The 20,820-nt window shown below is 31.7% G+C and overlaps 1 protein-coding gene across 1 annotated transcript; it reads left to right on the forward strand.

Moving 5' to 3' along the window:
- Positions 1-7,191: 7,191 nt before the first annotated feature.
- Positions 7,192-11,893, forward strand: LOC131638586 (zinc finger CCCH domain-containing protein 53-like). Its single transcript, XM_058909152.1, has 10 exons — positions 7,192-7,534; positions 7,813-8,907; positions 9,010-9,189; positions 9,306-9,485; positions 9,576-9,664; positions 9,856-10,104; positions 10,198-10,354; positions 10,588-10,800; positions 10,962-11,047; positions 11,252-11,893. The coding sequence occupies exons 2-9, from the start codon at positions 7,970-7,972 to the stop codon at positions 11,023-11,025; spliced, it is 2,070 nt and encodes a 689-aa protein (XP_058765135.1). The 5' UTR covers positions 7,192-7,534; positions 7,813-7,969; the 3' UTR covers positions 11,026-11,047; positions 11,252-11,893.
- The last annotated feature ends 8,927 nt before the right edge of the window (positions 11,894-20,820 follow it).

The raw sequence follows: 20,820 nt of genomic DNA on the forward strand, positions 1-20,820 counted from the left end.
ACCTTTCTCGACATATTTTGTATAAGATTCATCAAAAGACACGTGTACTGACTCTTCTACTATAAGTAATCTTTTATTGTATATCCGATATGCTTTTCTAGATTGTGAGTAACCAAGGAAGATACCCTCGTCAGCTTTAGCATCGAATTTTCCAAGATTATCCTTACCATTGTTCAAAACAAAACACTTGCAACCGAATACATGGAGATGAGATACATTTGGTTTTCTACCTTTTAGTAATTCATACGGAGTTTTGTTCAGTATAGGACGTATTATTATCCTATTCAAAACATAACACGCGGTGCTAATCGCGTCAGCCCAGAAATACTTAGGTAGACTACCCTCATTCAGCATTGTTCTTGCCAACTCCTCTAGAACCCGATTTTTACGTTCAACCACTCTGTTTTGTTGTGGTGTTCTAGGAGCTGAAAAGTTATGCTCAATTCCATGTTTATCACAATATTTTTCAAAAAGATAGTTTTCAAACTCTCCACCGTGATCACTTCGAATTGCAACTATTTTGGTGTTCATTTTATTTTGACATAATCTTGCAAATTGCGTGAAAGCTAGAAAAGTTTGATCCTTACTAGGTAGAAAGATTGTCCAACAAAATCTAGAGTAATCATCGACAATGACAAAACCATAGATGTTTCCACCTATGCTTTTAGTCCTTGAAGGGCCAAAGAGATCCATGTGAAGTAGTTCAAGAGGGCGTGATGTTGAAACCACGTTCTTTGATTTAAAAGAGATTTTTGTTTGCTTTCCCTTTTGACAAGCATCACATAGATGATCTTTTGAAAACTTCATTTTAGGTAAGCCGATTACTAAGTCTTTTGTGACAACCTTGTTAAGTAAGTCAAAGTTTATGTGGGCGAGACGTCTATGCCAAAGCCATGAGTCTTCGCCTAGAGCAATTAGACACTTGGTACTAGACTTAGATACCTCATCTAAGTTTAGCATATAGATGTTGTTTACTCTTAAGCCATTAAACATAATGTCTCTTTTCTTAGTATGTTCTATTGTGCAGCCAGAATTTGTAAACTTTACTTTAAAATCTTTGTCGCACAATTGACTTATACTTAAAAGATTATGCTTAAGACCTTCTACTAGCAGTACATCAGTTATAGTTGTGGTAGAAGGGTTACCTACACTTCCTTTACCAAGTATGGCTCCCCGATTGTTATCTCCATAGGTGACATACCCCTTTTTCTTTGCGTGAAACTCAACGAAAAGTGATATGTCTCCCGTCATGTGTCTTGAACATCCGCTATCAAGGAACCACAACCTTTCGGCAATGTCAAGACACTTTTCCTGCAAAATTAATTTAGAGAGGGAGGTCCCCAATTTTCATTGGGTCCTTGGTAGTGAGTACATAATTTGTTGCACTTAGGCAACCATTGAAATACTCCTTTAGGAACCAAAATCCTCCTAAATTTGCATTTTTCAATGGTATGACCCTTTTTGCAACAATAGTGACAGGTAATATGATGAGAATATGCTGTTTTGCTAGTTGATACTTTTGGTACAAAAGTGTATTTACTATATAAAGGAGTATACGATCTTTTGAACTTATTCGGATCAACCGCAAAAGTCACTTTGGGTTGTAGAGCTTTGTCTAGTTTGGCTTTTAGATCTCTTACTTCTTTTTGCCAAATGTGACATGTCTCACAACCAAACCATGATGTAGGATCTATTTCAACTTTATCCTTTTAAATGTCTACCATAGATTGTTTTAAAGCTTCCATATCCTTTTCGGTTTTCTCAACTTTTGATTCAAGATATGAAAAGATTTTCTTATTTGAGGCCAAAAGTTTGAAAGCTTCAATTGCATCTCTATGTAATTCTTCAAAAGCAAGTTTTAGTTGAGAATTAGATACCTTATCTATGAGCTCAGGTTTAAGATGACTTACAGGTTTCTTTTTCTTGTGTTGATGAGCCATAAGGCATAAGTTTGCTGATTCTTCTTCATCGCTTGATGAGCTTTCACTAGATGAATCACTTTTCCATGCTATGTAGGCTCTTTTAGATTTGTTATGACTTTTGCTTTAGTTTTTCTCTTTTTCCTTCTTAAGATATGGACAATCCGGTTTGTAGTGACCGACTTTGCCACAATTAAAGCAAGGACCTTTGATTTTTCCTTTGTTGTTGTCATCTTGTTTGAACTTGTTTGATTGCTTTCTATAGTTGATCAAGCCTTTGTCAGAATTTTTTGCTCCATTTTTCTTTAAATATTTGTTGTATCTTCGCACAAACAGTCCCATTTCCTCATCGTCGGAGTCTTCGTCATCACTTGTATCACTATCATCTAGCTCTTGTCTTGAGGTCTTGGAGCTTGAAGCTTTTAGAGCTATTGACTTCTTCTCTACCTCTTTCTCCATGTTCTTCTCTTTCTTTGCCCTTTTCTCATACATGTCAAGGCATTTAAGGTGTTGTTCATGTTCCTCTAGTTTACCAAAGAGAGTGGTAATGTCCAAAGTGTTTAGATCATTTGCTTCCTTTATTGCTGTAACCTTGGGTTGCCATTCCCTGTTCAAACATATTAAGATTTTGTTAGTAGCAACTGCATTGGAAACAGGTCTATCAAGAGAATTTAAACGATTTTTCAAGTGAACAAATCTCTTCTGCATGTTTTCGATGGATTCACCATCTTCCATGTGGAAGAGTTTGAACTCTTGAGTTAACGTATTGATTCTAGCTAGTTTGACATCATCCATTCCCTCGTGGGCAACTTGCAATGTGTCCCACATAGCTTTAGCGGATCTACAATGGGAAACGCGATAGTATTCATCAACTCCTAGAGCTGAGATTAGAATGTTTCTCGCTTTCCAATCGTATCCATATCTCTTTTCATCTTCAGCATCCCAAGTATTTTCTGGTTTTGGAACAACTGCACCAACTGCATTTGTCATGGTGATCTGAAAGGGACCACTGACAATAGCTGTCCAGATGTTCCTATCAATGGCATTGATATGGACACACATACAATCCTTCCAATAGCCATAGTTTTCACCATTGAAAACTGGAGCTCTATTGTGAGCCCCTTTAGGTCCGGAAGCCATCTTTCTAATAAGTGTTTCACGTAGCACGGAATTAACCAGCTCTTGATGCCACTTGTTAGACGCTGGCCTAAGGATCTAGAGGGGGGTGAATAGATCTCACAGAGTTTTTCGGAATTATTTCGAACTAAAGCGAAAGCGGTTCTGAATCGACTTGCGTCTATTCCGGACCGCTATTGCAAAGGTTGTATATGTGATAAAACCACAAGATACTTGAGATTAATAATGAAATGATATGTTATCGAATCAATATGTTTTACTACAGAAAATCGATTAACTTCTAATTTGATAAACTTTGGTTTGCAATGCAGTGATAATGAAAGAAGCAAAAAGACAAACACTTGGTGATAATGTTCAAATTGATGGTGAGTCAAGATGTGGTGAATTGTGATGTTTATGCAGAATCTTAATTCACAATTTTAACACTTGAATCGTTGATCAATTTGCAATTACTCTTGGAATATATATACATATATATATATATATATATATATATATATATATATATATATATATAAATTAAAATAAAAAATAATTAATAAAAAATAAACTATTTATAATAATTTATCAGTCTCTGCCGTCAACATGTAAAATTAAAATTCTATTACTAAATAAAATACAGTCAATTAAATTTATTTAAATTCTAGATTTCCAAATTTAAAATTATTACTTTTACTTAAAGCTGAAATTAATTCAAAATAAATAATTTACAATGGTATTTTATTAGTGTAGTCAACGTGAAATTAAAAATTATATCATTGAATTCAGTGACGGAGCTAGGAAAATTATATAAATATTTATAATATATTTTTTATTAAATTATTTTCTAATAATATTTATAAATTATTTGTATAATATTTATATTTGTGAGACATAATTGAATATAATATATAATTTTTTATATTATTTAGTAATATGGATAACAATTAAATTATAATTAAAATAGAATATATTACTTTTAAGCATATAGTATGTGTTATTTCTAAAAATAAGTATTATTATTTAGTTTATATAATGCTTTTTTAGTCTAATGACAATAATTATAAAAAAATACACATGTAAAAGATATAAAGTTCGAATTTGATTTAAAAGTACTTAATTAACTCAAAGATCCTACATGTTTATTAAAATAGCTATTACTGTGTAACCAAAAAAAAAAAAAAATAGCTATTACTGAAAATTCAAAATTCTCACTTTTACTGAAAATTCAAATAGCTATTAAAATATGCCCCAATTTTTCATCACATTTTTTTTTTGTTAAAATTGAAATAATTAAAATTTGTTAATATTCTTTCTTTTACTTTAATTAGAATACTGTATTAAAATTTTCTTTTAAAAATAAATTTCTAAATTATAAATATTATCATATTAAAATATTGATTAACTTTATTCATAGTATAAATTTTTTGCCAAGTCATAGGTATAAAATCTATTGACACTTGTATCTAGTCAAATATCATCATTTTCATATAGATGATTATAAAGTTAATCAATATTTTAATTTAATTGAAGGGGAATCCGAGCACTTATTGACACAAATTTTTAATTTAATTTTATGACGTGTGCCCTTAAGAGATGAATTTGTTTTTCATAGCTGATCTTGTTGACATCATATAAGACTGAGTATGTAATTTGTTTGTTTTCTTGGGCTTTGACCTTGTATTAAAAAAAATATATAGACGATAATAAATATTTTGGCAAACTAGCATAAAAAAAACATTATTATATATATATATATATATATATATATATATATATATATATATATGTGTGTATATATACACATATATATATATATATATACACACATATATATATATATATATATATATATATATATATATATATATATATATATATATATATATATATATATATATATATATATATATATATATATATTAGAGCTTAAGTTTGACCTATTTAATTAAATAGACTTTTTTAAAACGTCTAAGCCTGACATTTTTATTGCATATGTCTGACATGACCTTAAGTAGGCTATGATATAAGTCCTTCTAGACCGACCTGACTTATTTCCATCCTTACTCTCAATGGGAATGATGTCACATTGAGACTTTTTATTTATTTCCAATGACAGTCTATCTATGAGTGTACCTGAAAAAACCCTCGCCTTCTAGCGCAACGATAAGGCTTAAGGGGCAATTATTACAGGTCACCTAGAAGACCTAATACAAAAAACCGAGAAGCGAATACTAAAGGTACTAACGCGTGAAGCAGATGAACCATCATTATCAACGAGAGTAGGTGATTATGAACTCTTATGCATCTTACACTGTCCAAATTAATCGGACAATCCACTACATAGTACGACACATTTTATACACGTAGTTTTAACCACCCCTATTATATAAGAGAGAAAGTGCGTCATTATTAAATAATTCAAATCCATTTTCACTTCACATCACTTCTCATACTTTCACTGACTTGAGCGTTAAAATGCTAACTATATGTAAACCCCAACACAACCACATTAGGAATCTTGAGCATTGTTTCTTGGATCAACTTCACCGATGACCATCTCACCAATAATTTTGATTCCGTTGTCATTATTTTCAATTTTAACATCGATTAACCAATACTATTTTCAATATTTTACATAAATTAAAATGAATGGATATATTTTTAGTAAAAAGAATGAGATAATATTAAAATAATATTAATTAATACTTTTAGTAAAATGATAAATAATACTTAACACAAAAATAGTCAAAGGTGGAACTTAATATAAAAAAGGAAATCTTTTTATAGAAAAATTGTAAATGGTAAAAATAATAAAAATAATTAGTAATATATATTACAATTTATATTCTTAAAATAAAAAATATTAATAAAGAATAAATGATTTCAAATGATTTATTAGTTTCTGCGGTCTACACGTAAAATAAAAATTATAGCATTAAATAAAATACAATTAATTGAAATTTATTTAAATTCTAGACCACCAAATTTAAAATTATTACTTTTATTCAAATTTATTCGAAATAAATAATTTTTAATAGTAATTTATTAGTTTATGTGGTCAACGTAAAATTAAAAATTATATTATTAAATTAAATACAATCAACTCAAATTTATTAAATTCTAGAATACCAAACTAAAAATTCTTATTTTTACTTAAAGTTGACATAGTCTATTAAAATATGCTCCAATTTTTCATCAAATTTTTTTGTTAAAATTGAAATACTTAAAATTAGTTAAATTTTTTTCTTTTACTGAAACACTATAATACAATTTTCATTTAAAAATAAAAATTATAAAATTTAAATGTACTCCATTTTTTAAAAAAGATTATACTATTATATAAAAATATTGACTCACTTTATTCATTAGTATAATTTTTTTTGGTGGTCAAGTCATTAATATATTATTTATTGCAGTCAAATATTATCATTTTCATATACATAATTATAAATATATTTTAACAAACTAACCTAAAAAAGCAATATTAGAATTTAATAATTTGATTAAATATATCTCTCAAAAATGAAAATAAAATATTGTCAGAGATTATAGAGGGAAGTGAACATGCACTATTTGAAACACAGATCTGGATCCATTCAAACTAGACATACAAACACACATAAACACTATCACTTTTTGTTGCTGCTCCTTAAACCACAATTTTCTCACTCATTGTTTTTTTTTCCACTGTTTCAAAACACACACACAAAAAAAAAACTATTCAAGGGTTAGGATATTCTATATAGATAGAGAAACTGTCTTTGTTTTTGTTGTGTTTTGTGTTTTATGTGATGAAAAAATTTAAATAGCAATGTTTATAAAAAAAATTACATAAAAAACAAGGTTTTCAAAAAATTTACCAAAATGTCTAGGTTTTGCAGGACCCCCTAGAGTATGCGCCAAACCATTTGGCGCATTAGTATAAAATTTTTTGAGTTAGCCAATTCATTTGGCTTAAATGTTGAAAAGTTAAAAAAAAAAAAAAAAAATTTCACATTTACGCCAAACCATTTGGCGCATACTCCTAATTTTTATACTAATGCGCCAATTCATTTGGCGCATACTCCAGGGGGTCTTCAAAACCTAGACACTTTGGTAAATTTTTTGAAAAACTTGTTTTTTTGGTAATTTTTTTTTTAAACCTTGTTATTTAAATTTTTTTTTCGTTTTATGTTTATGTGTCTAGTGAGAGAAAAATTAGGGTAGAGAGAGAAATTGAATAAGAGAGAGAAAGAGAAAAGGTTTTTGAATAGGACAAACTTTCAACTTCACTACTGCTACATACACACACTACTACACACACTCTTTCCTCACAACATAACTCCATAAAACACAAACTATAGCAAAAGAGTGGAGCATAATCAACTGTGTTTTTAGTTTTGGTTTTGAGTTTTGTATACTAACTAAAGGTTGACCCTTTATTGTATGTGTGTAGTATGAAGATAGTTTCAGAAGAATTCAGAAAGTAACCAAGAGAAAGATTTATGCTTTCATAGGTAAGACTGTGATTTCTGAACAGAACTGGGTTTCAATTTTGATTTGGAAAAAAGGGTTTGTTTTTAATCATTATAAAACTATATAAAAATTAGATTTTTATTCCTCTTTCTCTCTTTTTCTCTCTCTACTATTTTGCTACTTTTGAACTTATTTCAAAACCCAATTTTTTTGTATGTGTTTTTTGTTTGATTTACTACACGAGAATACTCTTTTTAAGCACTTTACTTTTCTTGTTTTCTTTCTCCTTTAACTTGCTTTTTTGCCTAATCTTTTGCAGGAACATGAGAAAGAAACACTTTGGTTTTGGTTGGTAGGTAGGGTTTTTGTGTGTGGTTAAGGAAAAACTTAGTTACAAATAGAGATACACTTGAAAAAAATTGAATTTTTAGTTTTGGGTTTGGTTAGTTTTTTGTTTTTGGAACTTGGAAGTAATCATGGATGGTTATGAAGCTACTAGGATTGTTTTTCAAAGGATCCAAACCATGGACCCTGAAAATGCTTCAAAAATAATGGGTTTGCTTCTTCTTCAAGACCATGGTGAGAAAGAGATGATTAGGCTAGCTTTTGGTCCAGAATCACTTCTTCATTCAGTGATTTTCAAAGCTAGGAATGAGTTAGGATTAGCTTTGAACTCTCCTTCAACCACACCTCAATCACCTTCACCTTTTTCCTCAAGCAATCCTGTTCCAATTTCAAGACAAAACTCAAACTCAAACTCATCAAGGGTCTTGAACAGTGGCATGACTCTTCCTTTGAATCTCAGTATCCCAAATCCAAGTTCATCTTCTTGGGCTGATGATTCTAGTTCTTCGCCTTTTTACGGTAATGGAGGAGTTTCTGACTCTATTGATGAGTTTCAGCTTCAAGACCAGCTCTCTTTTCTTAACGACGGAACATCGTCGCCTTCGGTTAAGAATTCGGATTTGTTTTACTCTCAGTCTGAGTTGTCTTCTAGTCCTGGTGGTGGTGGAAGTGTTGGTAATGGTAATGGTGTTGACCCTTCGTTTTTTCCGTATGGTTACGGAGGTTCGGTTCATCGAAGAAGCTGTTCGGTGAATGATGCTTGTTTGGTTTCTGAGGATCCGAATTCTGGTTTAGGTTGGAAGCCATGTCTTTACTATGCTAGAGGGTATTGTAAGAATGGAACTAGCTGTAGGTTTCTTCATGGCGGTTTCGGAGATGGTGGTGAAGGTGCTGTTGGTTCTCCTAATAAGATTGAGATGATGGATCAGTGTCATGAGCAGCTTCTTAGATCTAAATCTCTTCAACAACAACGATTCGCTGCCGCTTCTCAACTGATGGCTAATTCATCTTTTCCTTACTCACCGAAAAGCTTGAGTCTGCTTCTTCAGCAGCAACAAAGTGATACTAGGTATAATAAACTTTAACTTAAAATCATAAAGTCTTGTGATTTTGAGGTGGAGTTGTGATTTTGTTAACACTTGTTGAATACTAATGATGTGTGATATTGCAGAGCTGCAGCTGCAGCACTTATGATGAATGAAGATATGCAGAAATTTGGAAGGTCAAGATTGGAAAGAAATGATTTTTCTTTGAACAATATCGGAATGATGAATCCGGCTTCTCGGCAGATATACTTGACTTTTCCAGCTGATAGCACCTTTAGAGAGGAAGATGTTTCAAACTACTTCAGGTTCTTTTTTAATCTCTTATTATAATGAATTAAATTATATGCGCATGTTTAGATTGACGTTGCACTAGTTTTACGGTTTCGGGAAGTTAATTAGTTTTTTGTTACTTTTGTTGCAGTATTTATGGACCGGTTCAAGATGTGAGGATTCCGTATCAGCAAAAAAGGATGTTTGGATTTGTTACGTTTGTATATCCTGAGACGGTGAAACTCATTTTAGCGAAAGGAAACCCTCATTTTGTTTGTGATGCTAGAGTACTTGTTAAGCCTTACAAGGAGAAAGGAAAAGTCCCCGACAAGTAACACCTCCTTTTCCTTTTTTTTACACTATCGATCAATATTCGATGTATGCTATGAAACTGTGCTGAGATTTTTTGTGTAATTTGCAGAAAGCAGCTACAGATGGATAGAGGAGACTTTTCTCCTTGTGGTACACCCACTGGACTAAATGGCGGCGATCCGTTCGATCTTCAAGCTGGTATGTTGATTAACTATGAAGCACAAACACTAGTGTAACATGTGTGAGTGTTGTGTCGGTATCAAATACGTGTCAGACAGCAGCCACACTTTGAACGAGACACCGGACATGAGACATGCACTCTGAAGTGTTGTGCTCTAGTTATTTTAGCTGCAATTCTTTAACATGCCCGATGTCTACGAGTTTTGTAGGTGGAAGAATGTACTACAATACTCAAGATATTCTTTGGAGGAGGAAGTTAGAGGAACAAGCTGAACTTCAACAAGCTCTCGAGCTTCAAAGCAGACGACTAATGAGTCTTCAACTTCTCGACATCAAAAAGCAACACCATCGTGCACTTTCGTCCGGAAGTCCAATTCCTTCTCCAACTCAATCTCCTAACATGTTCAATCAAAACTTCCCATTTTCATCTTTTCACAGCAGCTCAGAAAGCCAAGAGGGTAAAACACTAACAACTTTTCCCACCCTTTTCGCGTTTTCTATCAATTCTATTATAAACTTGTTTATCATTTTATGTTGTTTGATATTATCAGAGAACGGTTCCGGCTCGGGCTCAGGCTCTGGTAGCACTGCATCAATTCCGGTTGATCAGCAAGTAAACACTGTCAATTCCGGAGACGGAGAGAATGGAAATAGTGACACAAGTGGCAAACAAACCTCAACTCATGAAGACAGTGATTTACAAGAATGGTATAAAACTTTTTTTCTCTCTCATTTAGAATAATAACCAAAAAAAGGAACAATAATATCATGTAGTTGCATTTCACCTTTATTTTTTTTTGCATCAAATTCCTCTTTTAGTCCATGCTAAAAGTCTCATGCATTTATTCCTCACTTCCAATTAACCAAACATTGAAATCTCTGACATTGATTGCTGTCTTTTAAAGGTTATGTATCTAAAAATGTTGTATAAATTAATGCAGCTTGGAGCATAATCTCCCTGATAGCCCTTTTGCTTCCCCTACTAAAGCTATTGGTGACTACATGGCTGCCTTCAACAATGGACCTAATGAGGCCATTGATTCAGATGCCTCAGCTTCATCTGCCAACTCCAAATTTAGTACTAACACCGTTCTTCCACCGTCTTCTCCTCTCGACATCGGACCTTTCACATCCTATAACTGCCAAATACCTAGGTACCGCCATCATTACATTCAAACCGATATTTTTAAATTCAAACCGCATGGCTCAACTGGTTTAACATACCATGATCCACGAATCTTTATGGTTTGATTTTTAAAACATTGATCTAGCGTATTAACATATTTAAACCGATGGTATTGTTTTTGCAACTTAGGTTCACTTCTAGCCATGGAACCATCGGAATGATTGCGGGCACCGGTGGACCAATTGGCATTTAGTATTTAATTTTCTCGGGTCCAGGTAACTTATACACCTTCTTTACACTCTCTGGTCATTATTATAAGCAAATATTCTTTTTACTTGTTCATTGAGTATAAAATAAATTAAGTATCTGATCTTAATATATACCAGAAATCAGATACATCAGATACATCAGTTATTCAATGATGCCATCGAGGTTTTTGACGAACTCAAAATATCTTTTTTGATTGAATATTTTTACAGGAGAGAAAAATGAAAACAAAAAAACATCTTGTAGAGAATCAATCACAACCGTTGAAGGCATATCAGCATCAATGATCAAATACTATACTCTAATTACTTCCATACAAAATGCATACATCAAAAGCAGTTCAGTAAAGGAAGTGGGACATGCATTCACTTTCTTTTCACCTTATATCATAATTATCATTATTATTATTGTACTATTTTCACTTCTCATTTTCTCTGTAGTAATTTGAACTCAACCACATGTTAAAAAAAAACAATAGTAGCAAAAAAAAAATCAAGAGAGTGAATAGTAGAAGCTGTAGTAGTATAGTAGTATAGTAGTACTAGTAACAACAACATCTTGGTTTTAGTTTTATATTAGAAGCTGATTATAGAGAAAGAAAAGATTGTTGTATAACTCTACTACTTGAAAGGTGATTAAGGAGAGGTAAAAAAGTTATAATTATGATTATTATTATTATAATTAGATTTGAAAAAGATAATTTGTAGTAGATTTATTTTTAGTTTATTGTATTGATATGGGTTGTACTTGTATAATTAGTTGTAACACATTTATCAACCCTAGGCCACCACCAAGACACAAAAGTGAAAGATTTTAGAAAAAGTTAAAGCAGAAAGCAAAAGTGATTATGACTATTTGGTCTCTTTCCCTTCATCCCCTCACCCTCTTTTGTTTTTTTTCTATCACTCTTCTATTCTTTTGTGCTTTATTTTACAAATGAAGTTTCTTCATTTTTATTTTACATTAGCATATGTTTTTTCAATTTTTTTTTGTGGTTAAACGCTATACTTTAGCAGAATTATAAGACCAACGAAATTTCAATCATTCACCTAAATTTGAGAAAAATAAAATATAGGGAGAAATTTAACTTCATATCTCAATATTTTTAAGGGGAGCATGTTTGAATTTAATACTTTATAGTTTATGATCTTGAAGTTGTTTTGGGTGAGTTTTTTTGGGTTGAATAGTATAGTGGCTGAAATATATACTCTTTTGTCGATTAGTTTAGTGGTTGAAATTTTTACTTTAAAAGTGAATAAATGAGATGTCGTGGATTCAAATTTATGTCTCTCTGAAAATTATACTTTTGTTTTTGTTTTCACCATCCTTATCCAGCCTATTGAACTGCTTAATCTGGTTCGAAGTTCATTTTTGAGATCTAGTCATAATTTTGTTTATCAAGTACAACTGCTTAATCTGGTTCGAAGTTCATTTCTGAGATGTAGTTATAATTTTGTTTATCAAGTACAACGTCAATCACTACTAAATAGACTAGACTGTTTAATTTGATTTGAGGGTTAATATGAGATCTAGTTTTAATTATGATTATCAAGTTCAACGTCAATCACTACAATTTATAATTAATCAATCACTACTAAATAGACTAGACTGCTTAATTTGATTTGATATGAGATCTAGTTTTAATTCTGATTATCAAGTTAAACGTCAATCAGTACAATCCATAATTAATCAATTAAAGAGGGATGAAGTGTGAGTTTTTGATCATGGAGTTGTATGTGAGAATATTTAATGGTTTGAATTCAAATCTTTGTGCATAAATATAATAATTATTATTTAAATGTACTAAAGTAAAACAAGTATTATTGATATTGATGTAACTATGATAATTTAAAAAAAAAAACTAACTATTATATTAAAAAGAATAAAAAACATGATGATGATTTATTTTATTTTATATTATATAAAATCAATATAAAAGTAGAATTTTGCGATAGTTCACCATGCAATAATTTAAAACTTTTGAATATAAAAATTGGTGGGAGGTGGAGGTGGGGCAACAAAGTCATTTAATAGACGCCATTATTAGAGAGAGAAACAAAACAAGAGAGAGATAAAAAAAAGAGGGGTCCACACAATGCACACACACATCTTCACATGGGTAATGCTGACACTGCAAGTGGGCCTTATAGTAATTTTAAATAATGCCAGGTTGTGTGTAGGGTCCACCCATGTGAGAGAGTGATGCTATGCCCACTTTCTCTCTCTAAAAAAAACTCTTTTCTTTTCTTTCCCCTAGCCTTTACTTTCTCTCTCTCTGACATGAAAGGACATGCAAAAATCTATAGAAAAGTAGATTTTGATGCCCACACGTATGACAAAAGTTCACAGTTTTTCGAATATTTTGGACTTTGTAACTTGTTGTCACATATAAAATATACAGTCTCGTGAATTACTATACTGTTATTAATTTTTTATTTTTTTTACCTTTTTCCAAAGCTTTTTTTAACTGCGAAATTATGGGGAAAATAGTTGTATTTAATATTAAGATTGAAAGTTGAAATTGTTTTGGAATTAAAAAGGAAAAATACTATGATAAAGAAAAAATGACTCCTCGTGGATAAGCACGAGGCGTTATGGTTATTAATTTTGATTTCATGTGATTGGGAAATAGTGAGTCAAACAATTTAGATCAATGTTTAAAAAATGTAATCCACGTCAATCGGAGTCATGATTTAATTATAATATCTTGTTAAAAAGAATGGATTAGACGATTAGTAATGAAAATTATTTTTTACTTAAATTAAATTAACTCATTAGTATCAAATACGTTCATAATATATTTAAGAGGATAATGAAAATTACTTCTGAGGAGTATAAAAGATAGACGCTGTTGTCAAAACATGACCATTATCGTTAACTTGTTGTGTAGTACAAACAACCTCGATGTTTTTTTTTTTTCTACGGAAAAGATTAACTCATATCATTAATAATAATATTCTGAATACATGTTGGTATAACAGTGAAATTGTGGAAACTAGCTAGAGATGGAGCCACCTGTGCCAAAGCATGGGCAACCTCATTGGCTTGTCTCCTAACGAACTTAACATGAGTTCCTATAAAAGAGAGACAACAAACGATTACATTCTCCAGTAACAACACCAAAGTCCGAATCGTTTGGTTTTGGAGATATAACACTATCCACCATACTTTTGGCATCTAACTCAAAATCCATATTATCATAACCAAGACCATTAACCCATTTGATAGATGCCAAAAGACCTAAAGCTTCTCCAATAACAACTTCAATACAAGGCGAAAACCATTATGTGCAAGCAACGACAAAATGACCTTCAGCATTTCGAATGCACATACCAATGCCTACCTTATTATGAGAGAAAGACGCATCAATGTTGCATTTGAAACGACCAACCGAAGGTTTATTCCACTTGATAACAGTTGTCGCTGGATCTGAATTCGAATGATTGGTTCGAAGTTGTTGGGCATCTCGCCATCCCGCCAACAACTGCGAGGCTCGACTACAAATGGAGACTGGTGAATCTTCAACTTGATTCCATATATGATTATTTCGACCTTTCCAGATACTCCATAAAGTAGTTGAGAAAACCGCCTGATTATCTTGATTTGATACCTGCAGGAAAGAAAAAATCACAGAAGCAAATAATACTCCATTATTAATCAGCTGTTGCAGAATAGGCCACATGCCCACTCTTTCCCAACACTCAATACTCTTCGGGCACTGAAAAAATAAATGATAATTATTTTCTTCACCATCCCTACAACCAACACAGCTAGAAGAACAATTAACTCCTTTATCTAAAAGTCTTCTTCTAGTAGGCACACAGTTCCTACAAAGCCGCCATAAAAAATTCTTAACCCTAGGAGAGGTCTTTATATTCCATATCAGGTTCCATCTTTCTTCAATCCTGAGATGAGAGGTGTCAATGGCTTCATTAATACAATATCGATAAGCACTCCGAACGGAGAACCTCCCATTTCTCTCAAGCTGCCAATATATTTTGTCCACCTGAACCGAATCAAATAAGGGAGTAGAGAAAACCTTTTGCGCAATATCTCCCCCAACGAGAGAAGAAATCAAAGTCGGATTCCAATGTTTACTATTAGGAATCATCAAATCCGAGACTCTGAGCTTTGCCACAAATGAATTATCAGGCCAAGGATTAACCAAAGAAGAACTATCATATAACCATTTCTGATCCCAAACCGATATGTTCTCTCCTGACCCTATACTCCATCTATAACCTCCTCAAACCACAAATTTAGAACTCCATATACTTCTCCACACATAACTGGGATTATGTCCAATAGCAGATTCCAGAAAATGACAATTTGGAAAGTACCTAGCTTTGTAGAGACGAGAAACTAGATTATCAGGATTTATCATAAGTCTCCAAGCTTGTTTGCCGAGCATAGCATAATTGAAAGCACTAAGATTTTTGAAACCCATACCTCCTACACTTTTTTGGCATAGACAAACGGTCCCAAGAAAGCCAATGGATGCCTTTCGATCTATCTCTTTTATGACCCCACCAGAAGGAATTCATCATTTTCTCGATCTCATCAATTAAAGTAGAAGGAAGTAGAAATAAACTCATAATATAAGGCGGGATTGATTGGAGAACAGATTTAATCAAAGTTTCCCTCCCTGCTTGAGATAGGCTTCTACTACTCCAAGAATTGATTTTCTTTCAAATTCTATCTTTAACAAACTTGAAAGCGGCTTTTCCGCTTCTACCAACCATAGAAGGAACACCAAGGTATTTACCAGTACCCAAGACTTGTTGAACTCCTAAAGTATTGGCCAAAACATTTTGTGTCAGAATCAACATTCCTGCTACAATAGAATTCAGATTTCTGAAAATTGATAGCTTGTCCTGAGGCTTCTTCATAAGTGACAAGAATATTTTTCATCACATCAACTTCATTAATATTAGCTCTGAAAAAAAGAAAACAGTCATCGGCAAACAATAAGTGAGAGATGATAGGAGCAGTCCTACATATTTTAGTGCCGTGAATACCTCCTCTAGCTTCAGCTTGTCTAATAAGCGCAGAAAGACCTTTCGTACAAAGGATAAATAAATATGGGGATAAAGGATCTCCCTGCCTTAATCCACGCCCAGGAATAATCGGACCAACCATGTCGCCATTCATAACAACTGAATAATCCACAGTTTCAACACACATCATCATCCACCCAATCCATTTCGGACAAAAACCCATAGTGACGAGGACATCCTTCAAATAGTTCCAATCTATCCTATCATAAGCTTTACTGATATCAAGCTTTAGAGCTATATCACCAACTCTACCTTTTCTCTTTGTCTTCATATGATAGACCACCTCAATAGCTACCATAGCATTATCTAGAATAGATCTACCAGGTACAAAAGCCGATTGATTAACAGAGACGCACTTTCCTAGAATTCTCTTGAGCCGGTTTGCAAGGACTTTTGCTATCACCTTATACAACACATTACAAAGGGCAATCGGTCTCCAACCTGGATGTTGTTCTTGATGTTGTTGTGTCTCTTTAGAATATTTTTACATTCATCAATAATAAAGACACATCAAAACATATTATAAGTTACATGATGAATACCACCAACTTGTTTATATATATACTAGTAGTTACACCCGTGCGAGACACGGGTTAAATATTTTCTTAGTAAAAAAAATATTTTAAAAATATTTGTAATTTAGAAATTTTACTTATAGTAAAATTATTATTGTATAGATAAAATGTCATTGTTATTAATAGTATACGTAAAAAATTTAATTTGACTAAATTGTTTTTGTAAATTATAAAATAGTTTAGACATTTCTAATTTATTAATAATTTGTGTAAGTTTTAAAAACAATTAACTCGTTAAATAAAAAATACCACAAAACACATATAAAGACTTAAACAATATGAAAATAATAGTATAAATATTTTTTTTAAAAATTGTTAATTATAGAAAAGTTAAATAGACAGTTGAATGATTATTGAGTTTTTTGAATTAATTTAAAACAAATAGATATAATGAAATAAAATGAATAGAATTATATTAATTAAAACTTTCCTTTTATAGCATAAATAAAAACAACAACATGCATGAGAGGCTGACAAGTGGCAAACTTGCCAAAGTTTTCATTTTGCTTTATTATTATGTATGATATTTTTTACAATTTAGCTCGAAAATAATATTTATAAGATATGTTGTCATAATTCATTGTAGTGCATTATACAAATCTCAAGCTTCACACTGTTGCCACTGCAAATCTCAAGCTTCACACTCTATTGCTTGAAGATTCATGTGATACTAATTTGTTCAAGTCATAACAAAATGACTACTATCATCTTGCACACACATTTCAATTCCAGAGCAAGCTTGGTTTTAAAATGTGACACCATCTACATTACATTTGAAAGAATTAGAGGAGAAAGGCTCCCGATGAATAATGAATACTTGAAGGAGGGATTTAACATGATTTGAGTCATTTGATTCTTTTGAGCATGCTTCAATGAGCTAAGAATATATGTTGCTTGAATAATCACACATTCAACCTAATCATATTTGTCGTCCCAAAAATTTTGATTCCTCTTTTGCCAAATACTCAATGTTATCAAAGAAAACATGGATATCTAATCATCATTAAAATAAATTAAAACCAGCAAAAAGAACATCATACAAGCCATCGACTGAGAGCATCAAATCATGTAAGGGCAACCAAAGAGAAACTTTTTGCCCACATCGTACACTATTAGGGAAAACAAGAAAAAAATGCCAAGAGTTCTCAGTATCTCGGCCATGGCTTTGGCTAATATGCATAAGGATTTTCCTTATGCACCATGCATAAGCCTATCTAAGCCATTGGATCATGTTTTTAATCCAGTATTGAGTATTGAGTATTGACTGTTGAGTGATGAGTATTGAATATTGAGTAATGACAATTGATGTTTAGAATTTGATCCAATGATCCAAGGGTCCATAATAATCTATGCACGGTGCATAGATTTTTATCTATGCACGGTAACTGCACCCCTCGGCCATAACGAACACAAGATAGGGGATAATCTACACCTTTTCTTCCCGAGATTCTCCCGTCGTGGGAGACAATTCCTTCCTAGTCTCCAACAAAAAGTTGAATTTTAATGAAATAGATAGATTCCTAAAACGTTTTCAGTTATCCAAGACTTCTAATTTATTTCTATTTACTAAACATTCTCTGCACACACTCCATAACCACTTTTGACATTACACTCTCCTATACTACGAAAACCTCCATATGATTACATCTGGCTTATTTGATCTCAAAAGAGGGATCTTTAAAATTTCATTCATATCTCTACGAACAAAGAGAGATCTAATAAGTTCCAATTACCTATAATGGGATCTATAAGTTGATTTACTGTTATATAATGGGAATAGGTAGGAAAGGGCATGTGAACCTGAGAACTACCCTCACCACGAAGCCAGGCATCTCACCAAATATGAATATAAGAATCGTCACCAATCTTCCTACGATGTCCTTCCTCGAACATTATATAGGAAGTTCCAATACTAAGCCAAATATATAGCTTGGATTATGACAAATAGTCGAGCCCAATAAGTTTCCTTGAGAAAATATTTTGATTTGAAGACTCGAGAAACCATAAAATGATCAAACACTAAGATGATTTCAGATCATGATTCTATCTCCTTTTGATACATCCCTGATGAAATAAATATCTGATTCCAACATGTTTATACTTTGCCCCGAAGCATTACCATAAGTATCTAAAAGATCACGCATAAGTATTGGAAAAGAGAAAACTATCATCAACAAATAACAAATTATTAATGATAAGTGCACGTCGACAAACCTATACACCGTGCAATTGACATCAAATTTCAGCTTATTTTAGGAGACATCTAAGACCTTTTGCACCTAAAATGAACAAATAAGGAGATAAATGTTCTCCTTGTCTGAGCCCCTTTCCTAGAATGACAGGGCCTACATAGTTTGCGTTCATAATGAGAGTGAGCTAATAGTTGTAACACACATTCTCATCCAAATAACCCATTTGTTGCTAAAATTCATATGATCTAAAAGAGCAAGAAAATAATCCCATTTTACTCGACCGCACGCCTTGCTGATATCTATCTTTAAGGTTGCTTCTCCTTTATTTCTTTTAGTCTTGCATTTAAGATGATGAATAATTTCTGAAGCTATTATTATATTATCTAGTATAGAACGATCTGGTACAAAACATGATTGTTCAATGGAAACACATTTTGTAAATTACTTGTTGGAGTCTGTTAGCTAATTTTTTTTCCCAAAATCTTATAAACTACTTTGTTTAATCTAATGGGGAGAATATCATTCATAATTGTAGGATTTTCATATTTAGGAATGAGAACAATATTGGTCTTTCCAAAAACATCAAGAAAAACTCCTTATTCCAGCCACCTCCTACATGCCAAAGTGACATTTGGTCCACAAAGATTTCATAAATGCCTAAAGAATCATGGATCAAGACCATCAAGACCAGGACTTTTATTTGAGTTCATTTGAAAAACAGGAAAGATATATGTACACTGAAAGTGTACACTACACCGTATAAATCTACACTTTCTATTTTTTTATTAATTTATATTTTCTTGGATTTTGTGCAGCCAACATTTGCTTTGTTGTTTTTTACGGTGTATATACATGTGTAAGAAATAATAGTGTATAGATAGCACTCCTGTTTGAAAAATGATTTGTCTAAACTCGTCACCGGTAAAATAAGTATTGAGAGATGTATTATCTTTATCGTTTAAGCATGACCTCATGGTGTTGATAACCAAGGCATAAGAACTATTAGAAGCAGTAAATAAATCAGAAAAATAATCAAGGCTTAGATGATAAAGAAATGTTTGTGTATAAATTCAATTATTATCATCTCCTCTTAACCTAAAAATTCTGTTGATCTTCTTTCTAGATTTAGCTGATAAAATTGGTTTTAAGACATTGATTTTATGTTTAGAGAAAGTTATAGCAATTTAGACTTTTAAGAAATGTAGTTAATATTAGCATATTTAGTTTTTTTAAAGTATTTTTTCTTCAAAATTTAAAATTATATGGTGGATGTGGTAACTCAATTTGATACGTGGCGGTTAAGTTAAATAGGTGTAATCTCTTTGTTTAGAGTTCAATCTCTAATGGTAATATTTATTTGTATTTATGTAAACAAATTATTAATATTTATAAATAAATAACTTTTTACAAAAATAGTTTAAAACTATAACTTTAAAACTATAACTTTAGTTATATATTCTATTATATAATTAAATTTAAAATTCAACAATAAATTATTTTATTTTCAACTAATTTTTTACTTAAAATAAATTATATTCAATTATATTATGTATATATTATCAGTAATTTTTTAATTTTATATTATGTTATTTTTTATTTCTAATAAAAATATTAATTAAGATTGTCGTGTGACTTGTATCACATCTCTTATTATTTTAAGATTTACTGAAATATACAATTTTAAGGCCTTTTTTTAACAAGAGAGAGAGACTACCAAGACCCGCTCAACCCGGTGTAAATTTTAAAAATAAAGGAAGAAAAGTAAAATGAGTAGAATCAGCCACAGATAAACCAAAGTTAATAAGAATATCTGCACAACTATTCCCTTCCCTAAAAATATGAGACACCACAAAATTCCAATGAGAAACTAAATGTATACAGTTAATCCATCTATTCCTAAGAATCCAAGGAGCACTATACGAAGAGTTAAATGTTTTAACCACGGCCATCGAATCCG

This window comes from Vicia villosa, unplaced genomic scaffold, assembly GCF_029867415.1.
Source record: "Vicia villosa cultivar HV-30 ecotype Madison, WI unplaced genomic scaffold, Vvil1.0 ctg.002328F_1_1, whole genome shotgun sequence".
Classification (NCBI taxonomy): Eukaryota; Viridiplantae; Streptophyta; class Magnoliopsida; order Fabales; family Fabaceae; genus Vicia; species Vicia villosa.